The 14,196-nt window shown below is 38.3% G+C and overlaps 1 protein-coding gene across 1 annotated transcript in view; it reads right to left on the reverse strand.

Moving 5' to 3' along the window:
• CUNH14orf39 (chromosome unknown C14orf39 homolog) overlaps positions 1-14,196 on the reverse strand; it is a 52,938-nt gene that overhangs the window by 21,332 nt on the left and 17,410 nt on the right. The window contains exons 7-10 of the mRNA XM_090272066.1: positions 6,345-6,465; positions 5,343-5,440; positions 2,987-3,120; positions 2,192-2,268 (exon numbers count right to left, since the gene is read on the reverse strand). Coding sequence (XP_090128192.1) covers positions 2,192-2,268; positions 2,987-3,120; positions 5,343-5,440; positions 6,345-6,465 — 430 coding nt within the window. The remainder of the gene's footprint in view (positions 1-2,191; positions 2,269-2,986; positions 3,121-5,342; positions 5,441-6,344; positions 6,466-14,196) is intronic.

Genomic DNA, 14,196 nt, shown 5'->3' on the forward strand with positions numbered 1-14,196 from the left:
CATCCTTATAGCCAGTGTTTTAAACTCTGTATCAGATAGATTGCTTATTTCCATTTTGTTTAGCTCTTTTGCTGGAGTTTTGATCTGTTCTTTCGATCTGTTCTTTCATTTGGGCCATGTTCCTTTGTCTCCTCGTTTTGGCAACCTCCCTGTGTTTGTTTCTATGTATAGGTAGAGTTACTTCGACTCTGTTTCTTGGTAGTGTGGCTCAATGTAGTAGGTGTCGTGTAGGGTCCAGTGGAATAGCCTCCCCTATCACCTAAGCTGGGTACTCAAGGTGTGCCCTCCATGTGGGCCAAGTACATTCTCCTCTTGTAGTTGAGCCTTGGTTGCTGTTGGCAGGTCAATGGGAGGGATTTACCTAGACCAGTCAGCTGCAAGGACTGGCTGTAACCACTGACCACCAACCTTGGCCCTCTGTGGAGGATCAACTATGCAAGGGCACTGTGGTGGTACTCCAATGTGGTCTGTAGCTGTCCACTGGGTGCACTGGCCCTGCAGTTTCCTGGGTGGTGCAGGCCAAGGTCAGCGCCCACCTGTGTTTTGCCTGGGGCCAGCCCGCCTGAGCTATAAAGCAATCTGAGATAGCTACTACTTGTGCTGGGCTTGGAGATTCCCAGGTGAAGCAAAGCTATGAACCCAAGCTGGCTGCTGCTAGTGCTGGGACTATGGCTCACTGAAGCCAGCTGTTGCTTGTTTGATAGGACTTAGGTAGTTGTGAAGGATGAGCCAAGAACAGCCATTCATATGGAAAAGCAGCTTGAGTGGGCCCATAAGTTGGGTGGGGCAGAGCCTCTGGGGATCTCCAAGGTGGATCCAACTGTGTTAGCCAGGTTGATGGGAGTCTCAGATATGGCACCAGCTTGCTGGCTCTATTGGGGGAAAGTTTAGAAAAGGGACAATGGTCTCCTCTGGCCTTGATGCCAGACACTTCAGCCTCTCCTCATATGCCACTGGTGCCTTTCACGCGCCTATTCTGATGCTGGAGCTCAGAGGAAGTGAGTCTGAGTAGGTGAGTCCATGTGTGGGTTAAGCTAAACTGCTTGGGGCTCCAACAGTTTCTTTCACAGACTCAATCTCTGCTGGTTTTTGCAACCAGAAATTGTGGGTACTTATCTTCCTGGCATAGAACCCTGACCTGGGGAGCCTGGTGTGGGGCTGGGAATCCTTGCTCCTGAGATATCCCTCCTGAATTTTTATCCACCACAGGTGGTTGACTGACTAGCATATTTCACATCTGCATTCCTCCTACCTGTCTCGATGGGTGTGGTTTCTTTAATTTTGTAGTTGTCAGACTTCCATTTAACTCAATTTCTGATGGTTGTGAGTGATGGCTGTTCTACATTTTTGTTGTAATTTTGATGTGATTGTGTGTTGATGTCTGCCTACATCAACATCTTGATCGGAAATCCCAGGTTTTTAAGATTTTATCTTTAATACATATTTAGAATTAACAAATTTCATCAATTACTTTGCTCACCCTTACTCTATATCATGTGTATTAATTATGATTTAATGGAAAGCAATTATATTTTTCATTGATGATTGTTTCCCTCTGGACTATTTTCAGGAAGAATGAAGGAAGAGAGATATGTCACACTAGAAGCTAGCTTTCTTGCTGGTATGCTCTTTGTTCTTCATACAAATCAAGAATGCCCAGAGTACCATCTCTCTAACCTAAACTCCTATACTCACTGCTTGCACTTGGAGACAGTCACCCCATTACTGATGCCTGGCCAAAGGCAGAAGGATTATAAGATGAACAGGCACTAACTAAACTGATGACCACTGAGGTAATCCAATCAATTGATCTCTCCATTGCTCTCAGGCCTATAACTTGTATAAGAGTATTCTCCAATACAAGTCAGGCCACAATTTCCCTCTTCAATCCAGCCCTGTTTTCCTCCTTCAGAAATGTCTCGCAGGTTTTGGTTTACTGTGTACAGGGCTTAGTATTTTAAAATATCTTTTCTATTATTTTTAGGAGTATATGAGAAGGCTGTAATATATGCTTAGGCTGCCATGTTGAAACTCAAGTTTTATTAGACCCTGAGATTGTACTAATGGCTGGTTTAATATATTTATAAGAGACACACCCACACATACACAGAATGCCCTAAATGCAATACATTCAGTACCTCATTTAATGTAAGCAAGTACTTAATTTATACTATTAAAAAGAAATACCTACCTGTATATTCTTTTCTTTTTGTTTGACGTCAACGTTGGGAAGCTTTGACTGCTTCACAGAACTGTCTTCTTTTTTATCTATGTTTTAAATTGTACAACTTCCAGTCAATTCCAGAGAGAGAATCAAATATCATACCCAACATTTAACCCTACCTTGTGATTTAAAAAAATCAAGTCACATGAATACTTAATTTAAATACATAGTTATGAAATTATTACAGAAATATTAATTCTTCCCTATATAATAGTTATTATAATAACTATGACTATAAGTGGAAACCAGCTGGCAAAACTATATCTTTAGAATAGGAACCAAAGATAGAGTGGTGATATTAATAACTAGAAGGCAAAAATAGTCTATGTACTTAATCTAATGCAATGTAGTTATTCTAGTCTGCACATCTATTGAATGAATCATGATTCAAATATCTCAGTGACTAAGTCACAAATATCATTAACATAAGTCTGCTACCTATTTTTAATCACATATAACACAACTTCTCAAATGAAAAAAATATATAATTAGTCATCCTCCTCTGATGACTATGTAATCAGACCAGGACACTTTCAAATGTAATATGAGTGATTTCTCTTTCCAAGGGAAAAAGTTAAATATAAAAGGTATATATTGTTTGCTATCAGAAAAAAATCAAAGTGGTACTTTCCTGAGTCTATAGGTCTCTAGTATTGTTTGTTCTTCGTTACACCAAATAACTAAAATTGCTTTTTCTATTTCTTTTTCTAGGTGTTTGCAAAGAAAAATAAGTTTTTAAAAATAAATATTTAGATACTGTACCTATAACTCTTGGTTTTGAAGATAAAATATTTATTGGTCTGACTGCTTTCTGATATTCATCTGGAAGAAATAACTGACTTTTCTGAGATGTTTTATTCAATACAAAAACGTGTTGTTCATCTTTTTCAAAAATTCTAAAGAGAAGAGTAATTACAGTAAGTATTAGTGAAGTGAGAAATTAACATATATTTATGGAAGGAGACTTGACTGGGCGGTAAACACACAGTACAATATACAGATGATGTATTATAAATTTGTACACCTGAAGTCTATATAATTTTATAAACCAATGTCAGCCCAATAAATTCAATAAAAAATTTTTAAAAGACATTCATATATATTAGAGCTAGGAGAGACATTTAGATACCATATAGTTAAAACTCCTTATTTCACAGATAAAACTTGAGTTCCAGAGAACTTAAAAGATCTACCCAATATTATTAAATTACTTAACAGTGTGACAGCTAAAACACCCCTTCCTGATTTAATTCCAGTGCTCTTCTCAGTATACCTCATTCTCATTTTAAGAACATAATCACATTTTTAAATATTTTCTAAACATGTAAAAAATATTGTAAATGAAAACTACAAACAGCATGCTTTAGACTTTAGAATACTTGAAACTTTAAAGAGACTTATTTAGAAACAAATCAACTAGTTTGAATATAGAAACCATTAAAGCAATATTACAATCACAAACAAGTCTTTTAAGTTTTTTACTGGAAAAATAATTGTACTGAATTTTTCCTAAGTTAAATAAACAATTTAATCATCAATGGTTAAATAATTTAAATAATTATATTATTTGATAATAACTATCAAATCTATATTAAGTAAAAATGACTAGTTACATTAAGTTCCTCTCAATATAGAGAATTTTATAATATTAAAAATATGTCAATAAAGTGAAATTCTGTAATTTACCTATTTTTCTAATCAATTTGATTACAAAATTAAAGATACATTACCATGAATGTCAGACATAGTAGTGGGGGAATCAAGAAAGTAAAAGATCCAAGAAAGCAGGATCAGGGAAATTAACTTGGGAGTGTGTCACAAAATCAGAATAAGAGCAACCGAGCCCAAGGAGAGGAATTTAAGAAGAATCATAAAGGATATAGGCAGAAGAGAAAAACAGAAAGTTTACCAGATACAGCAACTGTAATAGATCTATTTTTCCATCACACAGTAACAGAAAAAATCAAGTAAAAAAAAATGCCTCCACCACTGATGTCTATTTTATCACCATTAGGATGAATGACAAGGAAAGGTATGATGCCACAATTCAGTAGCATCTTGGCTCATCTTCACTCTCTGTGGCAAAGGAAGAACTGGTCAAACTGGTGACAAGGTGATAAAAGGATAAGTACACTCCTCTTCCAAAAGCAACCAGAAGTGACCTCTGAAAATGGTTCACTATTCACTTGACCCAGAAAACCCCACAAAATCATGCAAATCAAGATGTTAGAATCTTCGTGTTCACTTTAGGAACACTTGTGAAACTGCCCAGGACATCAAGGGTATGCACATTCGAAAGGCCACCAAGTATCTGAAAGATGTCACTTTAAAGAGCAGTGCGTCCCCTTCCATCTATACAACAGGGGAGGTAGTAGGTGTACCCAGGCCAAACAGTGGGGCTGGACACAAGGTCGGTGACCCAAAAAGAGTGCTGAATTTTTGCTGCACATGCTCAAAAATGCAGAGAGCAATGCTGAACTTAAGGGCTTAGATATAGATCCTCTGGTTATTGGGCATATCCAGGTGAACAATGCTCCCAAGGTGCAGCACAGAACTCACAGAGCTTGTGGCAGATTCCATACATGAGCTCTCCCTGCCACACTGAGATGATCCTCACTGAAAAGAAGCAGATCCTTCCTAAACCAGAAGAGGAGGTCACACAGAAGAAAAAGATATTCCAGAAGAAACTGAAGAAACAAAAGATTATGGCCCAGGAGTAAATTCATCATAAAATAAATACTAATAAAAGTAAAAGCAGAGGAAAAAAAAAAGTTAAGTACATTGCTACTCCCCTCAGTGTTCTTATTGGTGACTCATGAGGGAAAACTGAATGAAATATACAACTGACAGTTTCCAGAAAAGTGAATATACTACTGCTACCCTATTTCTCTCTACAAATTGTCCTTGGCCTTACTAAACAACAAGCAATTTGAAAATTAGTCCATAACATTTAAAAGTATAAATTAATATTTCTCTTAAGAAATTAATAGAAAATAGACTGCATACACAAAAAAATGTGTATCAATACTGTATAAATATTAGTGGCTTGGGACAGAATATAGAATAAAATTGTAGAGGCATAGTATTTGTTCACATAAAATCACATTTTAAAGTTTACCTATAGCTTTCTTTCAATTCCTCTCTTTTTTCTGTATTTTTAGTTTTTTCTTCCAGAGTTTCTGAAAGATTCTTAGTTTCATAAAGTCTTGCAATCTGCTAAAAAGAAAAATGATAAAGCAAAACAATGACCTGAAAAGTATTAAGGAACATATGCTTCATCTTAACTAATAAATATGAGTTTTCTATATAACCACAAGATTTATATTTTTGGTAGTATTAGCTATTGTTTAGTGAAAGTTGCTAAAACAAAGTAAAATTAACAATAAATCCTACTCCTTTAACTTCTTCTTACAACTCCGTTAGCAAACCTAGATTTCAACAAGCTTCCACCTTTTTAAATAAGGACAGTCAGAAGAAGACATTGATTCCCTACATAAAGACAGTTACCATATATTAATACTTTAAAGGAAGTCAAATCCACTTTCTTGGCATTACCACGAATGATAAATATACCAACTCTAACACAATTTTTCATAACATTCAGAAAATTAGCTATCAAATTTTTCTCAAATTTGGGAAATTTTGGACTTTGATGGGTCCTCACACCTGTCAATGAAAGCCACCACATTTCAATTAATGGCACTAAAAAATGTACTCAAGAAAATATCATGTACCATCAATCTTAAAGGCTAAACTAGTTCTAGCTCTATAAAGATTATAGTCATAAATTTTCAAGATTAAGTTTTTTACTGTCTTGTTCTCTCTTTTAAAAACACTTGTAGCTCTTTTAATGCCTTTAAATTCCTGTTATAAATGTCTTGTTCATTCATCATCTTCTTCTTTAGTCCACAAAGAAAGTTAAACAACTCCCCCAAATCCAGAGTTGAATATACTCAATACCCACATTTTGGCTCCAAAGAGAATCTGAGGCAAACAAATTATCATATTTGTCCACATTCAGGCTCTTTAGAAATAGCTCATCTAAGACAGTCAAGTAACATACCATTACACTTATTTATACATTAATATTGATATTAGAAACATATAACAAAATATATACCTGGTTTAAATAATTAATTTCTGTTTCCACTTCATCTACTTCTTTCTTCAGTTCACATGAAATTCTGGAAAAATTGCTGACATGTCTAAGAATATCTTGTGTTTTGCATCTCAGATTAACCCTTAGATGTTAAGGAACTATGTTATGCAAACAAATTTTGCATTTATAATATATGTACTATATCAGAAATAATATCATGTAATATTATTTACATTTGTTCCACATAAGCAATAACCAATATTAATAACAGTTTCTAAAAACAGAAGTTAGAATAATATAAACATCTGGCAAACTAATAATTTACTGTTTATCTATATAATACAATATATTGAGCTTAAAGATAACATGTCATTCAAAATACTTAAGATCTTTTTCTTTCAGTTAAATATTTTTTTTTTTTTTTAATTTTGGTTTTTCAATTACAGTTGTCCCCTTTTCCCCCAATTTCTCTCCCCCACCCAGCCCACCCCCTCTCCCGCAATCATATCCCTCCCCGCTGTCCATGTCCATGAGTCCTTCATACAGGCTCTTTAATTAAACCCTTCCCTTACTTATCCCCCTTCTCTCCCTCTCCCCTCCCCCCTATTGACTGCTACTCTGCTTTTTGTTCTATTTAGTTCCTTTGTCTGTGTTGTTCTTTAGTTTCCTGTATTAGGTGATATCATATGGTATTTTTCTTTCTTTGCCTGGCTTATTTCACTAAGCATAATTCTCTCTAGTTCCATCCATGTTGTTGCAAATGGTAGGAGTTCCTTCTTTCTTTCTGCTACATAGTATTCCATTGTGTAAATGTACCACAGTTTTTTGATCCACTCATCTACAGATGGGCACTTAGGTTGTTTCCAGCACTTAGCTATTGTAAACAGTGCTGCTATGAACATAGGGGTGCATAAGTTCTTTTGAATTGTTGTTTCAAGATTCTTCGGGTATAATCCTAGTAGTGGAGTCGCTGGTTCAAAAGGCAGTTCCATTTTTAATCTTTTGAGGTAATTCCATACTGTTCTCCATAGTGGTTGCACCAGTCTGCATTCCCACCAACAGTGCAGTAGGGTTCCCGTTTCTCCACATCCTCGCCAGCACTTGTTGCTTGTTGATTTGTTGATGATGGCCATTCTGACTGGTGTAAGGTGGTATCTCATTGTGGTTTTTATTTGCATCTCCCTGATGGCTAATGATGTTGAGCATTTTTTCATGTGTCTATGGACCTTCTGTATGTCCTCTTCGGAGAAGTGTTTGTTCAGGTCCCTTGCCCATTTTTTAATTGGGTTGTTTGTTTTCTTGATGTTGAGTCGTATCAGCTCTTTATATATTTTGGATATCAGTCCCCTGTCTGTGATGTCATTGGCAAATATGTTTTCCCATATGGTTGGTTTCCTTTTCAATTTGCTGTTGTTTTCTTTTGCTGAGCAGAAACTCTTCAGTTTGATGTAATCCCATTTATTTATTTTTTCCTTTATTTCTCTTGCTTTAGGAGATGTATCCGTGAAGAGATTGTTACGTGAGATATCTGATATTTTCTTGCCTATGTTTTCCTCTAGGACTTTTATGGTGTCACGGCTTACATTTAAGTCTTTGATCCATCTTGAGTTTATTCTCGTGTGTGGTGTAAGTTGGTGGTCTAGTTTCATTTTTTTGCAGGTCCCTATCCAGTTCTCCCAGCACCATTTGTTAAAGAGGCTCTTCTCACTCCATTTTATGTTCCTTCCTCCTTTATCAAAGATTAGTTGACCATAGAGGCCTGGGTTTATTTCTGGACTCTCTATTCTGTTCCACTGATCTATATGTCTGTTCTTATGCCAGTACCATACTGTTTTGATTACAGTGGCTTTGTAGTATTGTTTGATATCTGGTGTTGTGATTCCTCCTGCTGTGTTCTTCTGTCTCAAGATTGCTTTTGCTATTCGGGGTCTTTTTTGGTTCCATATGAATTTATGGAGTATTTGTTCTAGGTCTGTGAAATATGTCATTGGTATTTTAATAGGGATTGCATTGAATTTGTAAATTGCTTTGGGTAGTATGGCCATTTTGATGATGTTGATTCTTCCCATCCAAGAACATGGTATTTGCTTCCATTTATTTGTTTCTTCCTTAATTTCTTTCTTCAATGTTATGTAATTTTCAGAGTACAGGTCTTTTATCTCTTTGGTTAAGTTTACTCCTAGGTACTTTATTTTTCTTGTTGCTATAGTAAATGGTATTTTCTTTTTTGTCTCTGTCTCTGCTATTTTATTGTTGGTGTACAGAAATGCCTTGGATTTCTGTATATTTATTTTGTACCCTGCGATTTTGCCAAATTCACTTATTATATTGAGTAGTCTTTTAGTGGAGTTTATAGGATTTTCTAGGTATACTATCATATCATCTGCATATAATGAAAGTTTCACTTCCTCTTTCCCAATTTGGATTCCTTTTATTTCTTTTTCTTGTCTGATTGCTGTGGCTAGGACTTCCAACACTATGTTGAAAAGGAGTGGAGAGAGTGGACATCCTTGTCTCGTTCCTGAGTTCAGGGGGAATGCTTTCAGTTTTTGTCCATTGAGTATGATGTTGGCCTCAGGCTTTTCATATATAGCCTTAATTATGTTAAGATATGCTCCCTTTATTCCCATTTTGCTGAGTGTTTTCATCATAAATGGGTGTTGAACTTTATCAAATGCTTTTTCTGCATCTATTGATATGATCATGTGATTTTTGTCTTTCATTCTGTTTAGGTGATGTATTATATTTATTGATTTGCGAATATTAAACCATCCTTGCATCCCTGGAATGAAGCCCACTTGATCATGATGTATGATCTTTTTGATGTGTTGCTGGATCCTGTTTGCCAATATTTTATTGAGGATTTTAGCATCGATGTTCATCAGTGATATTGGCCTGTAGTTTTCTTTCTTTGTTGTGTCTTGACCTGGTTTGGGGATTAGGATAATACTGGCTTCACAGAAAGAGTTTGGGATTTTCCCTTCTTCTTGGATTTTTTGGAACAGTTTGAGGAGGATAGGAGTTAGTTCTTCCCTGAATGTTTTGTAGAATTCGCCTGTGAAGCCATCCGGTCCAGGGCTTTTGTGTGCCGGGAGATTTTGGATTACTGTTTCAATTTCCTTCTTTGTTATTGGTCTGTTGAGACTTTCCACTTCTTCTTGATTCAGTTTTGGAAGGTTGTATGTTTCTAGAAATTTGTCCATTTCTTCTAGATTGTCAAATTTCTTGTCATACAGTTGTCTGAAGTAATTTCTAACTATCATTTGTATTTCTGAGGTATCAGTCGTGATTTCTCCTCTTTCATTTCTGATTTTGTTTATTTGTGTCTTCTCTCTTTTTTTCTTGATTAGACTGGCTAGAGGCTTGTCGATTTTGTTGATTTTTTCGAAGAACCAGCTCCTAGTTTCGTTGATCTTTTGGATTGTTTGTTTAGTCTCTATGTCATTTAGTTCTGCTCTGATCTTGATGATTTCATTCCTTCTTCTTGCCCTAGGCTTTGTTTGTTGTTGTTGTTCTAGTTCTTGTAGCATTGTGGTTAGGTTTTTTATTTGAGATTCTTCTAGCCTTTTCAGATATGCCTGTATTGCTATAAACTTCCCTCTCAGGACTGCTTTTGCTGTGTCCCACAGGTTTTGGGTTGTTGTGTGCTCATTATCATTAGTTTCTAGAAATTTCTTGATTGCTTCTTTGATGTCATTGTTAGCCCATTCATTATTTAATAGCATGTTATTCAATCTCCATGAGTTTGGGTGTCTTTGATTTTTTCCTCTGAGGTTGATTTCTAGTTTCAAGGCATTGTGATCTGAAAAGATGCTTGATATGATTTCAATTTTCTTGAATTTGTTGAGGCTTGTTTTGTGACCTATCATGTGGTCTATCTTTGAAAATGTCCCATGTGCACTTGAAAAGAATGTATATTTTGCTTCTTTGGGGTGAAAAGTTCTATATATATCAGTTAGATCCATGTGGTTTAGTGTATTGTTCAATGCCTGTATATCCTTGGTGTTTCTTTGCTTTGATGATCTGTCTATTGTTGATAATGGAGTGTTGAAGTCCCCTACTATGAGTGTGTTGTTGTTGATATCCTTTTTGTGGTCTTCTAGTATTTGCTTTATGTATTTGGGTGCTCCTATGTTGGGTGCATATATGTTTATCAAAGTCATATCTTCTTGATGGCTTGTTCCTTTAAGTATTATGAAATGTCCTTCTTTGTCTCTTTTTATTGTCCTTGCTTTGAAATCCATTTTGTCTGATATGAGAACTGCTACCCCGGCTTTTTTTTCCGGTCCGTTTGCTTGGAATATTTTTTTATATCCCTTTACTTTCAGTCTGTGTAAATCTTTTGTTTTGAGGTGTGTTTCTTGTAGACAGCAAATATGTGGGTCCTGTTTTCTTATCCATTCCGTTACCCTATGTCTTTTAATTGGAGCATTTAATCCATTTACATTTAAGGTTATTATTGACGTGTATTTATTCATTTCCCTTTGTACCTCTGTTCCTCTCCTCTCTTGTTTTTTCCTAGAACAGTCCCTTTAGCATCTCTTGCAATGCTGGTTTGGTGGAGATGTATTCTTTCAGTCTTCCTTTGTCTGAGAAACTCCTTATTTCACCTTCTATTTTGAATGAGAGCCTTGCTGGGTAGAGTATTCTTGGTTGTAGGCCTTTGTTTTTCATTGCTTGAAATATTTTTGACCATTCCCTTCTGGCTTGTAATGTTTCTGTTGAGAAATCAGTTGATAGCCTTATCGGAGCTCCCTTGTATGTTATTTGCTGCTTTTCTCTTGCTGCTTTTAGGATTCTCTCTTTGTCTTGGAATGTTGCCATTTTAACTATGATGTGCCTTGGAGTGGGTTTTTGGGGGTTCCTCTTGATTGGAACTCTCAGTGCTTCTTGGACTTGCATAGCTTTTCCTCTCATCAGGTTCGGAAAATTTTCTGTCACTATTTCTCCTATCAGATTTTCAATTCCATGTTCCTTTTCTTCTTCCTCTCGTATTCCGATGATCCTTAAATTATTTTTCCTAATGCTATCCTGTAATTCCCTTACATCTTGTTCATATTTTTTCAATCGTTTTTCATTTTGCTGTATTGTCTGGGAGTTTTTCTCTACATTATCTTCTAACTCACTAATCCGATCTTCTGCTTCGTTTAGTCTGCTTTTGACTGATTCTACTGTGTTTTTCAGTTCAGAGATTGTATTCTTAAGTTCTTCCTGGTTCTTGTTAACGATTTCTATGTCTTTTTTTATGCTGGTGTAGTTCTCTGCCAGTTCCCTATAATTTTCTTGGAGCTGCTGGTAACTTCCTTGAAGGTTGTCATAGTTGATTTTAAGGATGTCGAGTATATTGAGCTTCTTTACCACCATTGTTTTGAATTCCATGTCTGACATTTGGGCTATGTCTATTTCGTCTATCTCTCTTTCTGAGGATTCCTCTTTTCTTTTCATTGAGGGGTTATTTTTGCGTCTTACCATGTTGGATTCTTTTTGTTTTTATTTATTTATTTATTTATTTATCTATTTATTTATTGGGGGGGTAGTCTGCTTTGACTTCCCTCCTTTGTGGTGTAATATTCTTTATCGAAGGTCTGGGAGTTTCAGTGGTGCAGTCTCTTTGATATCCTGAGCCTGATGGTCTTAAGTTACCCTTTATGTCGTTTGTTTATGCTGTTCGGTTATATTTCAGATGTTCTTTGATAGGATCTTCCTTCTGGCTACTTGGTTGAGAGTCACTCTATCTGCTTTGTCTTGAGTTCTTTTGTGGATATGCTGTTAAAGACATAAACACACAGCCCAGGCAGGAGACCCACACCCTCAGAAAGTATCCCCCACTCTATCCTGCTATCGTTAGCCAACTAGCCCGTATTAATATAAATGTAAAGAGATTTGAGCTTTTATACTATAAGAAGAATAGATACGAGTTGTTTTTGGGGAGGAAAAATATAATTTTTGATAGAGGGGTTGATAGATTAATAATAGTTGAGACTGTGCAAGCCAGTTAGTAATATTTACATTGTATGTTAAGAAAAATAGAAGAAAAGGATAGAAAAATACTTAGTATAGTAAGAAAGTGGGATTGTATTGTATTTGGGTTTATATAGTAATTATATTGTATTATTTAAAGTAATAGGGGGGCTAAGCTAGACACACAAACGAATAAACCACTATTAAAGAGAAAGGATGAGAAGGAGAGGTTATATGCAACACGTTAGAGATAAAGTTTGTTATTATTGGAAGAGGTGGAGGAAAAACACTCCCCCAAAAAATCCCCAAGAAAATAGGAGAAAGAAAAGAAGAAAGAGAAGAAAATAAAAAATTTACCACAACCCCCCCCAAAAAACCCCAAAAGGTTAGCAAGAAAGGAACAAAGAAAGATAGAAAAGAAAGAATACAGAAGAAAGAAAAAAGAGAGAGAAAAAAAAAATTGAACCAAAAAAAAAAAAATATATATATATATATATATATATATACCCCCCAAAAACCCCCCCAAAAAAAACCCCAGGAAAAGAATAAAGAAAGAAGGAAAGAAAAGAAATTATTAAGAAGAAAGAAAGAACAAGGGAGAAAAAATTTGGGAGAAAAAATTTGGAGAAAAAAAAAAACGATGTTTTTACTCCGTTTTAGCCTTGGTGTGTTGCCTTCTTTTTCTGGGTCCGCAGCTGGTCTAGTGTGGCAGGTCAGAGGTTCTTGTTCTTTTGCCGGACTGGTGTGCGCACCCGGTTGCCGCTATGGTGCGCGCCCGCGATTGCCGGCGCGGCGCGCTACCTTGCTGCCCGCTGTAGCCAGTTGAGGTGCCCTTGCGCGTAAGCCCCTGCGCGCTCTGACGGCCCGAGAGTTTGCCCCGCGGTTGGAGCCCACTGCTGCCGGGCCGCGGTGGTTCCCCGTTCGTGCCAAGGTGTCTCTGTCCGCGCGGGCGGCCCGAGCGCTTTCCCCGGGATTGGCTCCTTCTTTCGCTGGGGCGCGGCAGTTCCCCGTTCGCGCCGAGGTGACCCTGCCCGCGCGGACGGCCCGAGCGCTTTCCCCGGGATTGGCTCCTTCTTTCGCTGGGGCGCGGCAGTTCCCCGTTCGCGCCGAGGTGACCCTGCCCGCGCGACGGCCCGAGCGCTTTCCCCGGGATTGGCTCCTTCTTTCGCTGGGCCGCGGCGGTTCCCCGTTTGCGCCAAGGTGACCCTGCCCGCACAGGCGGCCAGAGAGCTCCCACTGACCCCGGGCTGAGGTGCTTTCACGCTCGCACGCTGCCCCGTGCCCTCAGTCCCGCTGAGCCGAGCTCCGGGAGTTGGTCTCTCGCCTCTTAGGGCAGGGCCAGGGACACTTGCGCTCAGTGGAATCGAGCGTCCGTGGGTCGCCGCCTCTCGCTGTTCCCGTGCTGCAGCCGCCCGCCTTCCCTCACTCGTCTGGGCGGGCACAAACAGAGCCTGCGCTAGTGGTCTGCTTTCCGGCCTGGGGCCCTACGCCCACGGGAGCTGTCTAGGGGTGTCTGTGCACAGTCCTCTGCGTGTTCAGTGGGCCCTCCCTGTGCCCGTTGGGGCACTGATCTTATGTCCGTTGGGGAATGTCCGAGGGACGCCTGGACTCACGGCCCCGCGCACCTGGGCCAGTGAATGAGAGCACTTCCCTATGTGCGCCCCCGCGACCCAATGGTAGGGTTGAGGAGTGGATTAGCGCGCCCCTGCGCCTGGGCTCCTCCAGAACGGCCTACCCCACCCAAACTTTCCTCCCGTCTCCACCATCCACTAGAGAAAAATATAAAGGAGAATTATGTTCTCACTTGCCCGGTAGCACGCTGTCTCCTGTCCTTCAGCGCCAATGCCACTTGGTCGAGTCCCGTCTCTGCCAGCGGGCAGAGATCCGCTCTCCGCCTGACTCCTCTCTGGGG

Source organism: Furipterus horrens, unplaced genomic scaffold (genome assembly GCF_987537825.1).
Source record: "Furipterus horrens unplaced genomic scaffold, mFurHor1.1.pri manual_scaffold_3, whole genome shotgun sequence".
Classification (NCBI taxonomy): Eukaryota; Metazoa; Chordata; class Mammalia; order Chiroptera; family Furipteridae; genus Furipterus; species Furipterus horrens.